At 31.7% G+C, this 17699-nt stretch overlaps 1 protein-coding gene across 1 annotated transcript in view; it reads left to right on the forward strand.

The window, feature by feature from the left end:
* Positions 1–16192, forward strand: part of LOC106691671 (pyrokinin-1 receptor) — a gene marked incomplete at its 3' end in the record, with an annotated part of 87409 nt that extends 71217 nt beyond the window's left edge. The window contains exons 6-7 of the mRNA XM_067049187.1: positions 12700–12911; positions 16091–16192. Coding sequence (XP_066905288.1) covers positions 12700–12911; positions 16091–16192 — 314 coding nt within the window. The remainder of the gene's footprint in view (positions 1–12699; positions 12912–16090) is intronic.
* Between the last annotated feature and the right edge of the window lie 1507 nt (positions 16193–17699).

Consider the following 17699-nt stretch of genomic DNA (forward strand, 5'->3'; position numbering starts at 1 on the left):
TTTACGTTTTAGACAACAAAGTACCAATATGGTTTTGTGTCTTTGAGTACGTTGGTCTGCTCGTTTTAAGTCCAATGAACACGAAAAGCATAGCTATAATAATCTTCACCTCAATAAATCCTCCCCTCTACTACTATTGATATGCAATTACTCAGGATCTTTCCTTATTTTTAATTACATAATTAATTTATTTAGTGTTAAAAGAGAATTATTTTGGGGGTAAGAGTCCAGTGTGATGGTGATAATGAAATTTCTAAGTGATCTACATTATAAAACAATTAATTTGTGACAAATTATTTTATTATTTAGACAACTTAGTTTTAGATGGTAGACAATTTTATGGCAAAGTACTGTAAAAGTAAACAAAAAAAAGCTGTTATTTATATAATAAAAAAAAGCAATATGTAATGTATATTTTGTAGGATGGTGGATTTTTCAGAAGGAAAGGGCCCCGAAACGACGATATAATGTATGACGAGGAATATAATGTATGTAATAAATTACCCTATTACACACATAGTATTACCTAATACATAACAAGTATTTTTGACAAAAACTTACACAAAATGTGAAAAAGGTAAAACTTCTATTTGAAAAACGTTGTATATTAATAACTAACGATATTTGTGTTTTCGATAGTTTTAGTTAAAATAATAAGTGTTATTACTCATTACTTAAAATAATGACCAACATAATGGGAAGTGGTTTATAAGTTTATCGGGGAGTGTAGGTGTATTACCAACGAGATCATTTTTTCCTGTTTGCAATGGATTCTTGATCTTATTTTTGATTTATCTTTCGAACGCCAAGCGAGGTTCACAGGGCGGTCTGAGCTCTAGGAGTTCCAGTATCGAATTCGGCGTAGGGTGTAGACGTTTATTTCTGTGGCGACTCCACGAAATGTAAGCTTGACCTTCCCCCACCATGGTTTCAATAAAGTTCAATAAACTTCCCCTCCTTTCGAACCGTAGGTCAGAAATTAGGAATGGGATCATTAAAAAAAAAGATTGGGTTCGCAAATATGCTTAGTTAGTGAGTCATACCTGTAAATTCGAAGAAATATTTATGAAGTTAAATCCGTCATGAATTCGCGTAAACACATAAGAAAATTTGAAATATATCATTTACCTTGATTTATTATTTTTTACAAAACTCATTGTGAATAAACTTATCCCCCATTTTTAATTTCATTATAAAATTTTTAAGTATGATTTTTTTTCTTACAACGTTTAGAATATTTAGCGAAAGTAATCAAACAAAAGGACCACCATTGGAGTTGAGGCGTAATCTTAACATTAAAACTGCAGCGCTGCCAGTGAGAATTCGGCCTGGGGGTCGACTTATATTTCTGTAACGGTCTCATGAAATGAAAATTTAACCACCCAGTATATTTATAATTGGATGGTAATCAGTAGATAGATACCACCTCCATCTATGTCAGAAATGACCCCCCTTTCTGGTCAATTAAAGTAAAATATAATTAAATTTAAAAAAATATAACCAAACAAAATTACGTTTCATAAAATCGTTCAACAGTTTTAAGTTTGTTTACATTGGCCTAATTCAACAAATGAGCAGCATTCAACTTTGGAAAAAACCTTCGTTTAACGCCAACGAAAACATTACATTCCCCTTCTGCCTAAAGAGACTATAAGCACATTTGTTTGATGTTTTGGTAATTGAATTTCATTAGAAAATATCGGTAAATGATTTCAGCAGAGTTAATCGCCTTTTTTTTTTTTTTTTTCTAGCTGGAGAAACCTACTGTTTGTTTTCCCTTAGCTCTTTCACTGCTCTTATTACGTTGTATTTTTTATCTGTTCAATTTCAAATATTTAATGTATTTTTAACTTCTGCTTCTGTATTTTATACCTTTGTTCTCTAACTACTTAACTATTTTATTTAAATAAATTGTTATTTTGCCGATTAATATTGTATCTATTTTATTAGTCTATGTATATCGAATGAGTATTTATCGAGCCTGTCTGTTCATTGATAGTTTTGAATCGTGTTAGAACAAACCTAGAGGTAGCTAGGTTATGTAAGTAGCTATTATATTCGTATAATATTATATTGTTACCTCTGGCTACTTCTTTCTGTCTATTGCCATATGCCTTGCCTTTAATATAATTGAAAGAGATTATAAACTCAGTCCCTTTCTAATACTGAAAATACATGTTCTTATTGTCAGGAATAACTAGTAAAGAAAGAAACCTCAAAAAGACCAATTCTATAGCTTGTATTTTATAACTCAATTTCATAAAATGATTTATTTAACATTAAATATTTAAATGATTTAATGGTAATAGTTTTTCTCATTAACAAAAGAAAAATATAGAATTGAATTAGTATCAACCTACTTAAAATTAATACAGTCATAATAATAATTTATAATAAATTAATAAATAATAAAATGATGAATTTATAAGAAAATTAAAAAAAAAAAAGTGAGAAAAGACAACTTTTACAAAGGAAAATACATTTAAAAAAAAAAAGATATGTATGTAATTTAAATATAGCTTTGGAGTTTTAATCAACATTATAGCCACCGAAAGCATCCACAGAAAGAAGCGATAGTTTTAAGCTACCTTCAAATCAGTGAACTACCGGTTGCGCACAGTACACGGAGAGTAGCGAAGCATTCGGGTGGGCCGTGGGAGATTACGACTACTCACATTTTTGTGACTTTTTATAGTCATAAATGTTTTCTTAATTATCTTTTCTGACGTTGGATTGTTAGCTTAAAAGTTCGAACACGTGATGTCCAATATAACTAACCCTAAATCCACATTTAAGCAGCCTAATTTTCAAATTTGTTTCGAGGGAGACCCCGCTTTGCTCCAAGATGGGAGAGGATGAGGGTCACACATTCATCAGTTTATAGCTTAGTGGTCAGCAGACTTCATTGGGTTGGAAACCAATGTTTCAGGTGACCAGATCAACCCGAACGAAATACATCGGGTAGTCAATAAAAGCTTAACTAAGATGATCGGATTTTTCTTTTATAGAACCGACCTAATTAGATAAAGTGGGATCTCCGATTCACGACCTGACCTTAATGTGCATGTATAGACGACTGACTTAGAGCGGAGCGGTCCCTCCCCGTTCTTGTACCCACCGGCCAGCAGCTCTTGAGCTAATATTGTGACCCCTGCCTTCAGCGGACCCAGCCCACTCCCTTATAATGCTTTATATATGTGTATGCATTTTAAATTATTTATTGTATATAATGTATTAGTTGTTAAAAATAAATAATGGAAGGTTAGGAAAAAAACAACAGGATATTGAATCAAAAAAAGTGGGCCTATAAACTTCAGTGATGTATCAGAGAAGTAGAAGGCGGTCAGCGGCTACCTACTATTAGTTTGGATTATAATGGCAGACATTATTATAGCCTGTAAAAAGTTTTTAAATTATTGGATGTGAGGTATAAATTTATATTTAAGATTGTCGTGGTGAATGGCCAAATTGGCCGAAACGTTAGACTTTTAAACAAATAATCAAGAGTGTTTTGAGACTTACTTGGATACAATTTATTTTAAATAACGAAAATTGCTTAAATAATGAAAATTGTTTTTCCGCATACACTCAAAAACTATGGGCTCTACAATAAAATAATTCCTATACCAAAATTAAATATAGTGACATTTTCTATAATATATACATTGTTTCATCAGTCCTACGGTTTTATTGGAAGATAACAAGTCACTTTTTGACTGATTTTTTTAATATAAAACTAAAACAGAAAATTTTTGAAAACAACCAAATATGGGACCACTTTTTAGGAATTTTGTTGTTGTGTTAGAACTATATCTAAGTTGAGCTGATATATCTCAACTTAGGATGTCGTGACTAAATGTAACGAGGAGTAAATAAGAAGCTTTGTATTGTATGGTTAGCTGAGAAACGTCATAAAATTTATGTTTCATCTACTTTGATTTACTACCAACAAAGTTTAAATGAATTCACACGAAAGAATGAAGCACTATTTGACAATATTAAAGTCACAGGGAAGATGCAACAGTCCCAATGATATTTTTACATGTTTAGAAAGGAAATATCATGACTTATATACAAAAATTAATTCTTCTGAATGCATAGGTACAACAAATTTTGATAATAGTTAAAATTCTACGCCTCCGTGAACAATGACTCAGTTAACTGTTCAGATTTTCATTCTGAGAATACTTAATTTAAAAAATTGGGGTTTGAGAAACTCTGTTATAATTTTTTTTTTTTTTATAAAATACTCACCGTGAAAGGTCTTATAAAATAGATGAGATTCGTTTTATTTTTAATATTCAGGTCTCTATATTTACTTTAAAGTTCAAACTAAAGTTCTTTCCTTTAAAGAAAAAAGAATAATTCATGAGTTTCATATTATTGGTTGTTAATACAGAAAACCTTTTTTTTTTTTTTTTTCAATTGAAGTTATAGAAAGTATTACTTTAATGTATTTGAGTCGTATGAATTATCCTTAGTAAAATGAAAAAACATTTTTTCTTTAACTTACCGATATATGAAAGAAATGCTTTATTCCGCCATGCTGTCCAAATACACTGCGTTGCTACCACACAGAGTACACCAATCAACCCATGATCGGACATATATACAATACATATATTTACATGATATAACAAAAAAAAATTTTTCCAACCTTTCCCTTTTACAATCAATACTCTTCTACACATTAAATACAAATATTTTAATGTTTCTTTCTATGTAACAATTTTAATCCATTAGACAATTTTATTTCATTTAATTGACTAATTTATTCTCCCTAATTCACTCTCTCAGACCCACTCAAGTGATTCGCAACCCATATTCGACGTGTTAAATAACTTAAACGAATTTATCATTAGATGGCAATGTAAAATCAAACAAAAGACATAATAGTCACTAAAGTAGATCAGTTCACAGCAAAACAAACAAATAAATAAAAAGAAATACTTAAATGAGTAAATAAGTTAACAGAAATAATTTAATGAATTGATATGTTAAGGGAATAAATATGTTAAAACACAAATGGACAGTTCCAAAAACTAAAAAAAAATCTATCCCGTTTTCTCCAGAAATCAACTGTCGCAAAAAAAAATTTCTGTGTGTGAACAGGACTGGTTCAAAAACGAAAAGCCATACGAAACTGAAATAATATATGTAGGAGGGTATCCCTAGGATACTGAAGTAACGTTTTCGATAAAATCGAATGACCAGAATTATCTCTTAATGAAATGGATTTATCCAAAAACGTTTAAACGATTTTGATTAAAAAAATCTACAATTAAAGAGTCGTTAATATCAGGTAGATCTTGTCTTCATTGAAGTATTATGGCAGGTCTTAAATGTCGGATTTCCAAAATGGCTAACTCTAAAGTAACTATAATTATTTTTATTTGAAAAAATTAAACATTTCACATTTTTATTATTGTTGAATAATGAATAAATAGAAACTATGAAAGGATTTGATTACTAGATTTAGAAGATAAGAAGGAAAGCATTTTCCATGTTGAAAATACATTTCCGGAAATAAGAGAGTCAATATAGACTTATTATATTTATATATACTTATTGATCTCCAAATCTAGGTATCCTTCCATCCATATATAAACAACGACTTGATATTGAATGTTGGAAAACTAAGGCCATTCTTATTGGTTCCAAGCGCCTCCTGCATACCCCACAATAAAAAACCTTGGAGTCACCTTCCACGAACACCTCTCCTAGAATAATCAAATTTCCCAGATCACCTGCAAGTACATCAACTGTACTTAAACAATTCCTAAAATTCGGTGATTCATTCTTCAGAATACCCGTCAACTCCTAGAATCCTCTCTTGTTTTTTCTCCCACTTCGACTACGGTCCCTTGGTCTATGGAGGGCTATCTGTAGTTATAGACTTAAGACTAAAGAGGCTCATGAATTACCTCCTAAGATTTATCTGCGGATTTCCCAGGCACTTTCATGTCACCCATTGATAAAACGATTTGAAGTGGCTCTATCCAACCTCCCGAAGGCAATACCTACTAGGTGTTTTCCTATTCCAAGTTTTTAAAATTAAAAACCGACCTATATCCTTTATTTCCTCACTCTACGAGATAATCCATCCATTCGTTAACACCAGATCCCAACCAATCTATTTATTTATGCCCTCCTTTAGCAAATCCTTCACCATACGTGCAATCTCCTTTTGGAATCCTCTTTCTCCATTCGTCAATCCTCATCCATCTTTTCCTTTAAACAATACCTATTCCTTCACCTACTAAATAACCAAACCTCCGCATCACTGTGAGCTATCTATACAACCATTATTGATTACTATTATAAATTATAATTTAACCTAAGGTTTTTACATTATTTGGAAAATTAATATGGGGAAACAATTACTGTATGAAGTATGCCTTCATCTTAATTGCCAGACACACTTCACTTTTGGTGGGCTGGTTGAGTTTGAGTGGACTGTATATAAATGAAAAATAATGCATGACTAGATGATAATAAAACTCTGTTATATGAATTACAAGTGGTGTAGGAGGTGGCCGAATGAAACATTGATGGTTAGATGGGTTAATAAATTTTGAAAGATTGGACTATGGAAAATTGTAGATGTAATGAGGTGGTTGGTGATAATGTAGATGTTAGTTGTTGCATTAGGAGAACTTACTCCATTCTCTGGCTTCTCTCTCCTTATCTCCTTAATTCCCTCATTTCCTGATCTCTCTCCCTCTCTTCTGTTCCGGGAGGCACAGTCTCTCTACTCACTTATTTTCATTACCAAGGATTGTGAAGAAGAAGAGAAAAAAAAAGAACTGAGTTGGCAAAATACACAAATAAGATGGCTCTCTCACGTTAGCCTGGTCACTTCTATTGCCACCGAGGGTGCTGGAGGAGGTGAGATTTGACTGACATGGGCGCTAGTATATCATGTAGGCAATTATGTCATAATGTATCATGGTGGCCCCTCCAATTCAACCTTTCGGTTGCCGTAGGTTACCCGGAACAATTACCACAGCGAATAATATAGATATACCTGTTCTGAAGCTAGCGAGGATTCATTCCAACTCAAAGTGGGGGTAAGTGAATGCTGTGTTCCACGTACTGCACCAGATTATTTTTTATTAGTGACTTAATACATCTATGAACCGAAATTCAGAATTTATGTGAATATTTATAAGAATTTTCTTCAGAAGAAATAGTGGATTACAATCGCCCTGTTATTATATACGGTAGATCCAGTGATGAAGTACCGTATTTTACACCTTTGTACGGTGGAAAACGCAAGGGATTGAATGACAGAGATTAAGCCCACTCATAACGCGGAACCATCGAGGCCATAGAATATCAAGACTCCTTTCAATCAGTCAGATATACTACCATCCCTTGTGGAGCTAGGAGGCACTTATCATTGTCAATAGCAAACATGACGCCTGGGAGCGAAACATCTGCGACTGCGTTACACCATCAATCAGGTCTTCAATCATCTCTGGACTACTCGATATTGTTTCGTTGTTGTATACAAAATGCTAGATTGCAATATACATCCACATATATTATTGATTTCTATTTTGGAAAGCTTAATTAATTATATATTTAGAAGAACATACTGTAAATACATGGACATATTAACTCTTGAATGGCCGAGTCCCTGATACAGGAACTATCACCTAACCAATGTCACTCATATTTTAGTTAGTTTTTAGTACAAACTTTTAACTTCAGTGTCTATCTTTTAAATAATATGTTTCTTTATTGTTGCTTAAAGGGGTAAAACCCTCTGGTCATCAACATCCATGACATGCTAAAAGTTTTGTAAAAATTAATAATAAATAAAATAAAAATAATAAATTAAAAAAAAATTAAAATCGAAGAGGAGTTATAATTTAGAAAGAAGGCGATGTGCTTTTAAAAATTCAAACAGTAATGTAATTTTAGCTTCCTCATCTGTGAGAGCTTCTGATAACTTTGGGGTCAGTCCTATCCTGTTTATTGTTGGCAAATAATTGAGTAAATTCTTCAAAAATATGTCTAATCATAAGAATAGACTGACAATATTTCCACGTTGGAGGTGGTAGTTTTCGGATCAGCTGAGGAGAGTATGACCTATTCTCAAGCGGGTCAGAGCAACTCCCTGCGGCTGTTGCGGTAGGATCCATGGTTTTACTGATCTTTTGATTTCTTATAATTTACTCGGAGAACTTTCATCCCACTTGGCCTGTCATCTTTCTAATATTTGTAATTTAAGGAGTGTACTGAGTTCTGATGGGGTAAGAGCGGCGATGCTCGTTTAAATAATTTACGTGCATATTAATACATGTTATGCTTGATTAAATGTCAGAAAAGATTTAAAATAAAAAAGTAATGAAATAGTACCAGGATGATATTTACAATGCAATCTGCAATTTTTAAAGTTTTTTCTGCATTTCCTGTTTTTATGCATTCACATTGCATAAATATGAAGCAAAAATATATCATTTTTTTTTTTCTATTCTGTTATTCATTGTAAATTGAAGAGCTTCTGCTAAAAAAGTTATGCCTAGATAATCTTATAATTTAATAGTTGTTCTAGCATTATAAAGGTCTGTTTCTTTTCATTTGTTCCCTCAATTTAATTAGTTGCCACTTTAATTAAATATCTAGCTTCGTAACTAATAATATTAATTTTAGCCTACTTTAGGAAAAGAATTTTTCAACTTTCTCAAAAATAGCTTTAACCATTTTGATTAAATCCGGAACTACAATATAAAATTAAATAGCCTTAAATGTCAGCTCGGTCTTTTCCTCATTGAAACTGTAACTTTCACGTTAACTGCTCACTGTATAGCTGACAGTTTATATTACGGCAGTGGAGCTATTGTCACTTAGGACTGATTTATGTGTGATCATTTTTTTTTATTAAAACTTATTTAATTAAACAAAAAATTGCCTCGTAGATAACTATTAAATACGGCCACAAGTATAAAAAGCTCAACCTCTCAACCTCTGCTCTACATACCGATTATACTTAAAACAGGAGTTCTTAAAAACTAATAACTTAAAGGGATTATTTACCAACGATTCCTTAATGGAGATGGAGATATCTAATCACTGATTCAGAATCTGTTAACATTGACTTCTTTTGAATTCGAGAAGGATACTAAAAAGATGCTGAATATGAAATCTCTTTCTAAACTAACCAATCGATTCTGGAACGAGATTCAGTTATGTATATCCCTTCCCCATACATTATTTTCCAATATAGTCGGGCTATTTGCTGATTGTCAAGTTTCATATATGACATTCACAAACTAAAACATGGGTTTCAAAATAAGACTGGGTTGGTGGAAATTAGAAAAAAATGTATTCACTTAAAATGTTTCAGCTTCCACTCTTCCCTAACATAAACCTCCCTGGCTCCTTCATATCCCCAGGTGGGGGAGATGCGGTATATCCTCCCTGGTGAAACATAATCTAAAATTCATCTTCTGTATAGACAAGGTCGGGAGAGGATTTTTTCCTTGGCTGCTTTGTATGCGCCTTACGAGAGAGACATTAGCCTTGGAGATCTCCTAAAATACGTTTCATATATTTTTTTTAACTTAATAATAATTTTCTTCACGGTGGCTAGCTTACGCTATGAACTATAACGTGTTGATCGTGTAAAATAATAGAAATAATAATAATAGTAAATATAACGTTAATTTTATTGGAATATCGTTTTACGTTGTTTACATTTTACATTGTTGTAAAGGTTTCCTCAAAAAGATCCAAAAATCACTTAACTATCATGTGAGTTGGAAATGTTGCCATGAAAAAGTAGGACAAATCATAACTTTGAAAAAAAAAATCATAAATTATAAGGACGGAATTAACAAGGAAACAAAAAATAAATAATGTAATCCTGATGTCGTGGAAAGGATCACGAAACGTTGAAGATTAGAACTAAATAAAATATAAAAGAAGAACTAGTTTAGGTTTATTCCTTTTATTCCTTAAAGGATTTTTTGGGCCCTCTGTAGATCAGTAGGTTAGGCCCAGGTCTATCGGTCTGAGATCTGTAGGTTAGGCCCAGGTCTATCGGTCTGAGATCAGTAGGTTAGGCCCAGGTCTATCGGTCTGAGATCTGCGGGCGGTCCCGTTTCGAATCCGGGCGTTGACTATTTTCATTAAGTCTCACAAAATCAAAAACTTGACTCCCCATCCATGGTTAGAATAGGTTGGTCACCTGTAAATAACTAGGCAAACATTACCTTCGCTATAGATTGCCTTAATAATAAAAAAAAAAAGGATTTTTTCCCTTATTATGAGACTTTCGGTTGAATCCTAGCAGAGATATTGTAAGCATGTACAATGAACCCTTTCTATCGTTTATCAGAGTTGCTGATTATACCGGTTTTTATTCAGGGGGTCAATTGTTAAGTATAGTGATCCATTTAATTACAAGATGCTTTCATTTTTAATTACGCGACTAGCCAGAAAGGAGCTGAATCGGATTGCGATCGGATTGCAATTAAGTTAAGGTTTGTCCTGGACTCGTGCCAAATCAGCATTCTCTTCTCAAACTGGCATTGAGTCTGGGAAGTTAGTTGTCTTAAATTTCTGAACTTTAAAGGTCAATCCACAGTATACGTCCCATTTCATTTCCTTTATAATATTAAAAAAGAAATTAAATTTTAGCGTTAATAAGTAATAAGTAAATTAATGTTTGTCCAATCACTTTCCTTTTCGTTCCTCTAAATGTATTAATTCACTATTCATAATACTTATGTAAAACGGAACGTAAACTGTATGGGAATGAAATGGTGAATCAATCATTAAATTGAAAATGGACATATGTATGACTAATAATACACATAGTAGTTCAGTAAAATAAAAACCAATGAAGCTGTAAAATAAATAATTAATGAAACCTTTAAAACTAATTACGAAAACAAGCATATATATAAGTTAAGTATCGGCGAAAGTCAAATGTCAAAAAAAAAGAAGAAGAAATAAGATGTAACACGTGTGAACTGCTGTAACATTCTATCTTTATTGGGTTCGGTACATGTCTTTATATACATGTGATCAGCTGATCTCCTCAGTGAGCTGACATCAAAGTAACAGCTGACTGAGGCTGTAACTTATATATATATACATAGTTAAGAGTCCAGTCAAAAAAGAGCATTATGAACGAAAAGTCTAAAGTATTTTATTGAAAAATAATAAGAATGTAAAATCAGGTCAAATAATAATTCGAAACCGAACTAGTATAACAACCAAATTCAACTTGGGGCCGAAAGATGGGTTAAACTAATGGACAATGATGTTCTATTTTTTTTTTTAGAATAATTTTAATGAGAAAATTTTAAATAAAACTCATTTTATGCACGAAGACAAAGTACAAGTAACATAATATACTTCATTCATCAAGTTGTTTTGTTTTTTTCCTACCTCCTAGTTTAATTTATTAAACAAATAAATTAAAGAACGGGGAGGGACTGCTCCACGTGAGAGGGTGTAAGAGGGGTGAGCTTTTTTCAAGCTAAGAAGCAATAGGTTTATACATCAATGGCTTCCTTCACAGTGGTACTTGGAACATCTCCACTAGCTTTATCAAAAAGAAATTCTCTTTTTTTGGAAAATCACAAATTTTCAATTCATTTTGTGACTGAACAGATTTAGGTATAAAATATGAATCTGTTAAGTCAAAAATTAATTGAATAATTAATTAATTGAAAGTTGTAATTTTCTAGAAGAGAGAATTAATTGTATGTTAGATAAAGTTAGTAGAAATGTACCAAGTATCACTGTGACATAATCTATTGATACTATCTTAAATATTTTGCTATATATTACATATTTTGGATACTCTTTAACCAAGGTAAGTTGGTGACTGAGGGATGGGGGTGGTCATGAATGCTTGGACAGTGGCTTCTTATAAGAAAGAAATAATATCAAAGAGTTTATCCATTATAATTATAATTAATAAATTGGTATACCAAATTATATTTTGGTACTAGTAAAGAGAAGAGTAGATGGTGATTTCTCCCGAAAGGATTAACTGAATCAATCAGTTGTTAAAACCTTCAGGAAAGGACCTTAGGATAGGCTCGAAAAGAATATTCTACAGAACTATTATTACCCATCCTTTAAGAAGAAGCTTCGGGAGGAGGAGTTCTTATCAGAAATTCCCGCTTCCGAAGGGGAATCGAAAGAATAGTTCCGCTTCTTTGTGGTAAAATGGCCGGAGTAAGGAGAAGAGATAGGCAAGGACACTTCTGGCTTAACGATAAAGAGGAACTTCTTCCTTGGTACAGACCAATGAGATGGTCCTATCAGGTAGAGACTTGTAGTAGATAAAACTGGCCGCAACATTAATTATAGTTTTTTTACCCACCAATATTCCAACAGAGTAATCAACACTCCTTTCAAATATTTTATGGCGAAGCAATCTATCTGTATAATAATTATTATCATTATATTATCTTGTATTTTAAAATAAATTAAGTAGTTTAATGAATACTTTATTTACTTCTGTAGCGTTGGGCAACAATTACTCAACCAATACCACTTTATATTTAATGAATACTTTATGAATTGTAAAACACAAAATAAACTTTCATAAAATAAATTTATTCATAAAACGTTCAAGGAGTCGATTAATTTTAAGTAATCGCTTATACTTATTTACTTCAATGTCAATGGCATCCCATAGACAAATACATGCATGTATTGTTTGCCCAGTGGTGGTGGTGGTGGCCTTCTTCATCTGCTGGGCCCCCTTCCAGGCCCAGCGGCTGTTCGCGATGCAGGCTCAGGGGAAGCACAACTCCCCGCGGATGGTGTTCTTCTACCAGTGCATCACCTACATCTCCGGGCCCCTCTACTACCTCTCAACCACGGTCAACCCCTTCCTCTACAACATCATGTCTCTCAAGTTCAGGGCCGCTTTCAAGGTTGGTATATTCATGTTATAATATATGCACTATATAATGTTATACTCCTTATTTTATTGTCTAACACCTCGATTTCTCTCACACCACCTTACTCACCAGTCATATTATTCGATTTTCAAATAGATAAAATAGTTCACTCATTGCAACGAAACTATTTGCTAATACTATTATCAACATGACTTTATATACCGACGAACCTCGCAAATCCGAATTCCGACAGACCAATCCTCCCGGTATCCGATCCTGATAGCTACAAGGCCTGTAACACCAAACCACCTTATTCACAATAAATATTTCTTCTAAACCGTCAGATCTGTTGAACCTTTCTCCTATTCAAGATTTATTACAAAGCCATTCCTATTTAGAAATTAAAAACTCTGTTCTTCTAGCGTTATTGTTAAAGTGACTATTCAAACCAAATTTTCCTCTATAATTATGAGAACAACTTCAATCAATTTCAAATTGAGTGCTTTTACATTTCGATAAACCCGAGCTCGAATTGCCATTTTCTATGAGAATAAAATATACAGGGTGGTTCAAGGTTAAGTAGCCAAACTGAATATATAAACTAAGGAGCTCAAAACAAGAAAAAATTTCCTCTGAACGGTATGTCCGCAAACACTTTGTTTAGAATATATTCACACTTAATGGTTTTGATTAAAAGGGTGACGGTAGCAGCGTGGTAACGCCTGTCTGCCAACCCAAATGTTGCGAGTTCGAGTCCCAGCCCTATCCAGAATTTTTTCAAGCATGTAATTGTACAATACTCACTCACAGCCTCCCCCCGGGCATTTGTAAGGCTCGTTAGCCACTGGTTGCACTCGCGAAAATAGGCATAGAAGTGGCGAACCCAACCTATGTGGGTCAATAATAATAATAAAGATTCTCATTGTTATGAATCATTTACGTTATATGAAATAAATAAAACCTATTTATTTGTTCTAACTGCTTGATTAATTGCATGTAACAATAAGGCTCATATTAAATATTGTTCAAAGTGAAGGTATGTCCGCAAACGCTTTGTTTAGGTGATGGATTAGATAGAATACTAATATGACCTTTTATCCTTAATTGTCTAAAAACTATTGGCAACATAAGGATTAATGCTACTTGGAATTAATATTGGGAACTGTCAATAACATTTATCAGTTTGAAAGAGGCTTTCGCAGAGTTTTTATCATTATACACTCAATTTATACTAATGGTGAATAAGTCGATATGGTGTTTGTATTCGGTTTTTGCAATGGTAATGCTAATGCAGCACGTCGTGATATGCCAGGCGATTTCCGAATAGAACTTTACCAAACAAGTCTATGTTTAGCTCCAGGAAATCACTTTGAACAGTATTTAATATGAATTTAATATTTACGTTTAATTAATAAACTAGTTGGAACAAATAAATAAGTTATATTTATTTCATATCACGTAAATAATTCATAACAATGAAAATCTTTAGATGTGAATATCTCCTAAACAAAGCGTTTGCGGACATACCTTCAGGAGAAATGTTTTCTTGTTTTGAGGTCCTTAATTCATATTTTCGGTTTGGCCACTTAACCCTGAAACACCCTGTTTATTGTGAAACGGGTTTATTTATTATATTTTTTTATTGTATTTGTATGCTACATTCTAAGCTAACAATAAATCTTCTAATTTTATTTATTTCCGGAATTTCAAATGGATTTAAATACCGAAATCGATACCTACGAAATGGCTGAAAATACTGTTAACTAAATGACAAAGAAACTATTTAACTAAAAAATATTCTTGAAATTATGAAGTATTTGTTGTAGACCGTGAATAAATATGAATATATGGTTGGGGATGTGGTCAGAAATTATTGAAATTGCGGTAGGAACATTAATTAGTGATTCTTACCTAATACAGTATTTTACGATTTTTTTTTAAATTGTCTTATATCATTTATTTGATAACGATAGTCCAGCTTATATTTTATTTATTTTTGTAAAATCGCCATTTAGTCTCAAAATACCCATTAATTTTTTTTTTTTGCCGCACTAAAAATCAAACCACCATTAAAGTTTTAACATGACGTCATTTCGACATAAAAATACGCTTATCTACTTAGTGAGATTATTATTATAATTTATTTGCTTTGTTTTTTGTTTTATTTGTTATTTAAGAATTATTTATTATGAGTTATATTCCTTATTGTTCATGCGCATTAGCTAATTGCAAAAATACTACAGAAAAACTCAACAAAAGTTCTTTATCCAAGTACCAACTGATGTCAAAACTTAAGGATTTGATTGAAGCCGGATCCAAAATTATCATCGAATCTAAAAAATAGATTATATTTCTGTGAGGATTACTTCGATAATTTAAAAACAGCTAAGAAGTTTGAATCACTAGATCAGTGTTGTTTGCTAATGTCTAAATGGCGTCACATAGGAAACTATCATAACAATAATATTAACATAATTCCAATTTTTTTTCTTTGTCTCAAATACCCTACTCTGCTAACGTTTAGGGCGGAATTTTACGATTTCTTCCGGGCTAAGGACAAACAAAGTAGAACCAATTGGTAACCAATAAAAAATTGGTATGACAAGGAAAAGATGATATCAAACAGTATACTTGGAACATCCAATATCTTTTTTATCTATAGAGATAACAACTTAGCGCTTCTGGTATGCAAATTTAAAAGAAAATGTTGGACAGTCACGGAATCACATTTGAAAGTCAATCATGAAGATGGCTTCCGACACAAAATTTCTTTCTGTTTTCAGTTATTTATAATTTTTAAAATCATATCCATAAATTTTCCAAAAAAATAATACGATATTATTCATTGATACTATTGATACTTTTCTTAATAAACATGTATTTATTTTAATATTTGAAAAATAAATTTATTATGTTATAATTATCGTACTGCCCAGTTACAACGGAAGAAAGGTATAATACAAAACAGTTCCATGTTATTACAAGCAATAAAATCAATATACACTTTTCTGACGGATTCATTAGAACGAATTTTTCGGGTATTCATTGTCATTTTTAGTGACTAGTGAAAACTGTATTCACTCCCTTAATAACTATAACTATTTCTGTTTAAGTAAATGAACTATCCTAAGTCATAATGAAGCTATGGAATCAAATTTAGCTTCAAATATATTTTGAGGAAGCGTATATTCCAATATGAAAATTCTTTTCAGGAAATCACCAAGTGTCGTTTCGAAACTAGTTGCCCTAAGTACCTATCCGAATACTCGTATGCCAAAGCTGTCCATAGAATACGAACTTCAAGGTGCGTTACGGTAAGAATTTAACTCCATGAAAATATCAGAGTCAATTCATACAATAATGACTTCTAATGTAAAAATTTAGCATGTATTTTTCCCCTTTTAATTAAGGCAATTATATATATTCTACATCATAACCTACCTCAGTAAGATAGATTTTATTAATTTATTTTATTTTTTTCTCACCAATTAAATATTATTATGAAATACATAAATTTTACGCGGGAAGCTCCAGAGAAAAGTCCTAAAATCTTTGAATGCTTCGAACACCAATTGTGAAAAATTTATTTTGGATTGTTTTAATCTAAATCTGGTTTTAAGACTGGAATAATTAGTCAATTTCAATACTATATTGAGAATATAATTCTTTTTAGTTTAATTATTCATGTTTTTTTTATTTTATTTTATTTTCCTGGACTTGGAAGTTACCTTCATACTTCAAACTTTTTCTTTTTTATTTAGTTTACATAAATAATATGTTGTTATCCTCAACGTTTCTGATCTTGCGTCATTTTTAAAAGTAGTTACAAAATGCTATTCATTTTTATAATCAATCATAATAAATAAATAAAAATTGACAAATGCAATATAAATATATAATATGAATATTGTAAAATAGGTAAAATTCGTTTTCTTTACACTTTATTTTTATATTATTGATAATTTTTCAAAATTTTTATTATTATTATTATTTTTTTCATTCTTGTGTTTTTTTCCTTCTTTTCATTATCTGCTTTTGCTTCTTTCTTTAAACTATTCGTTTAATGGTAATTTTTTGCATTTCTGCAATTTTTCAGTATGTATCTTTCATTTTACTCGTATATTGATATTAATAATTTATATTTTCCTATATATAATTTTTAATAAATTATGTGCATGAGAAATATTTAAAGATAAGGAATAACATTTTGTAACTATTTTTAGAAAGATTATATATAAATATTACATTAAATATAATTCCGCATTTTAGCTAAATATTCAATGTATCTTGATATTTATCAATTAATACTCGACTAACTAGTACTAAATGTTTTCAAGATAATTTAAAAAAGGTTTATCTTAATTTGCATCCTTTGGGTTCTTTATAAAAGCTGATTCCAGAACGTTGAAATGAAATTTCTCAGAAAAAAACGATAAATAGTAAGAGAGAAAATATTCTTACCATACTTGATTATAACCAACAGGAAAAAAATCTGGAGCACTCCCTGTAATAATTTAGGAATATTTCTAGAGTGCGGGAGAATAGATTGCCTTCTGGCATGACCTTTAGCCGAGGAAGAGAAAAACCTGTGAAGAAATGTGGGTCGAGAATCATTTAACTCTCTGGAAATGGTCAGGAGGAAAAGAAAGGAGCTCATTTACGACAAAGAGCATATAAAGGAAACTCTCACCGCCTTTAGTCGTAAGAGGAAAATTAATAGTTATACCTTTATACATTTTCTATTCCTTATGTGTGTGAGTGTGTGTGCGTGTGTGAATATGTTTTGTATATGGCATATTCCGAAACTACGGACATGTTTGT

The sequence above is a fragment of the Halyomorpha halys genome, unplaced genomic scaffold (assembly GCF_000696795.3).
Source record: "Halyomorpha halys isolate HHAL.00 unplaced genomic scaffold, Hhal_1.1 Scaffold2666.1, whole genome shotgun sequence".
Taxonomy (NCBI): Eukaryota; Metazoa; Arthropoda; class Insecta; order Hemiptera; family Pentatomidae; genus Halyomorpha; species Halyomorpha halys.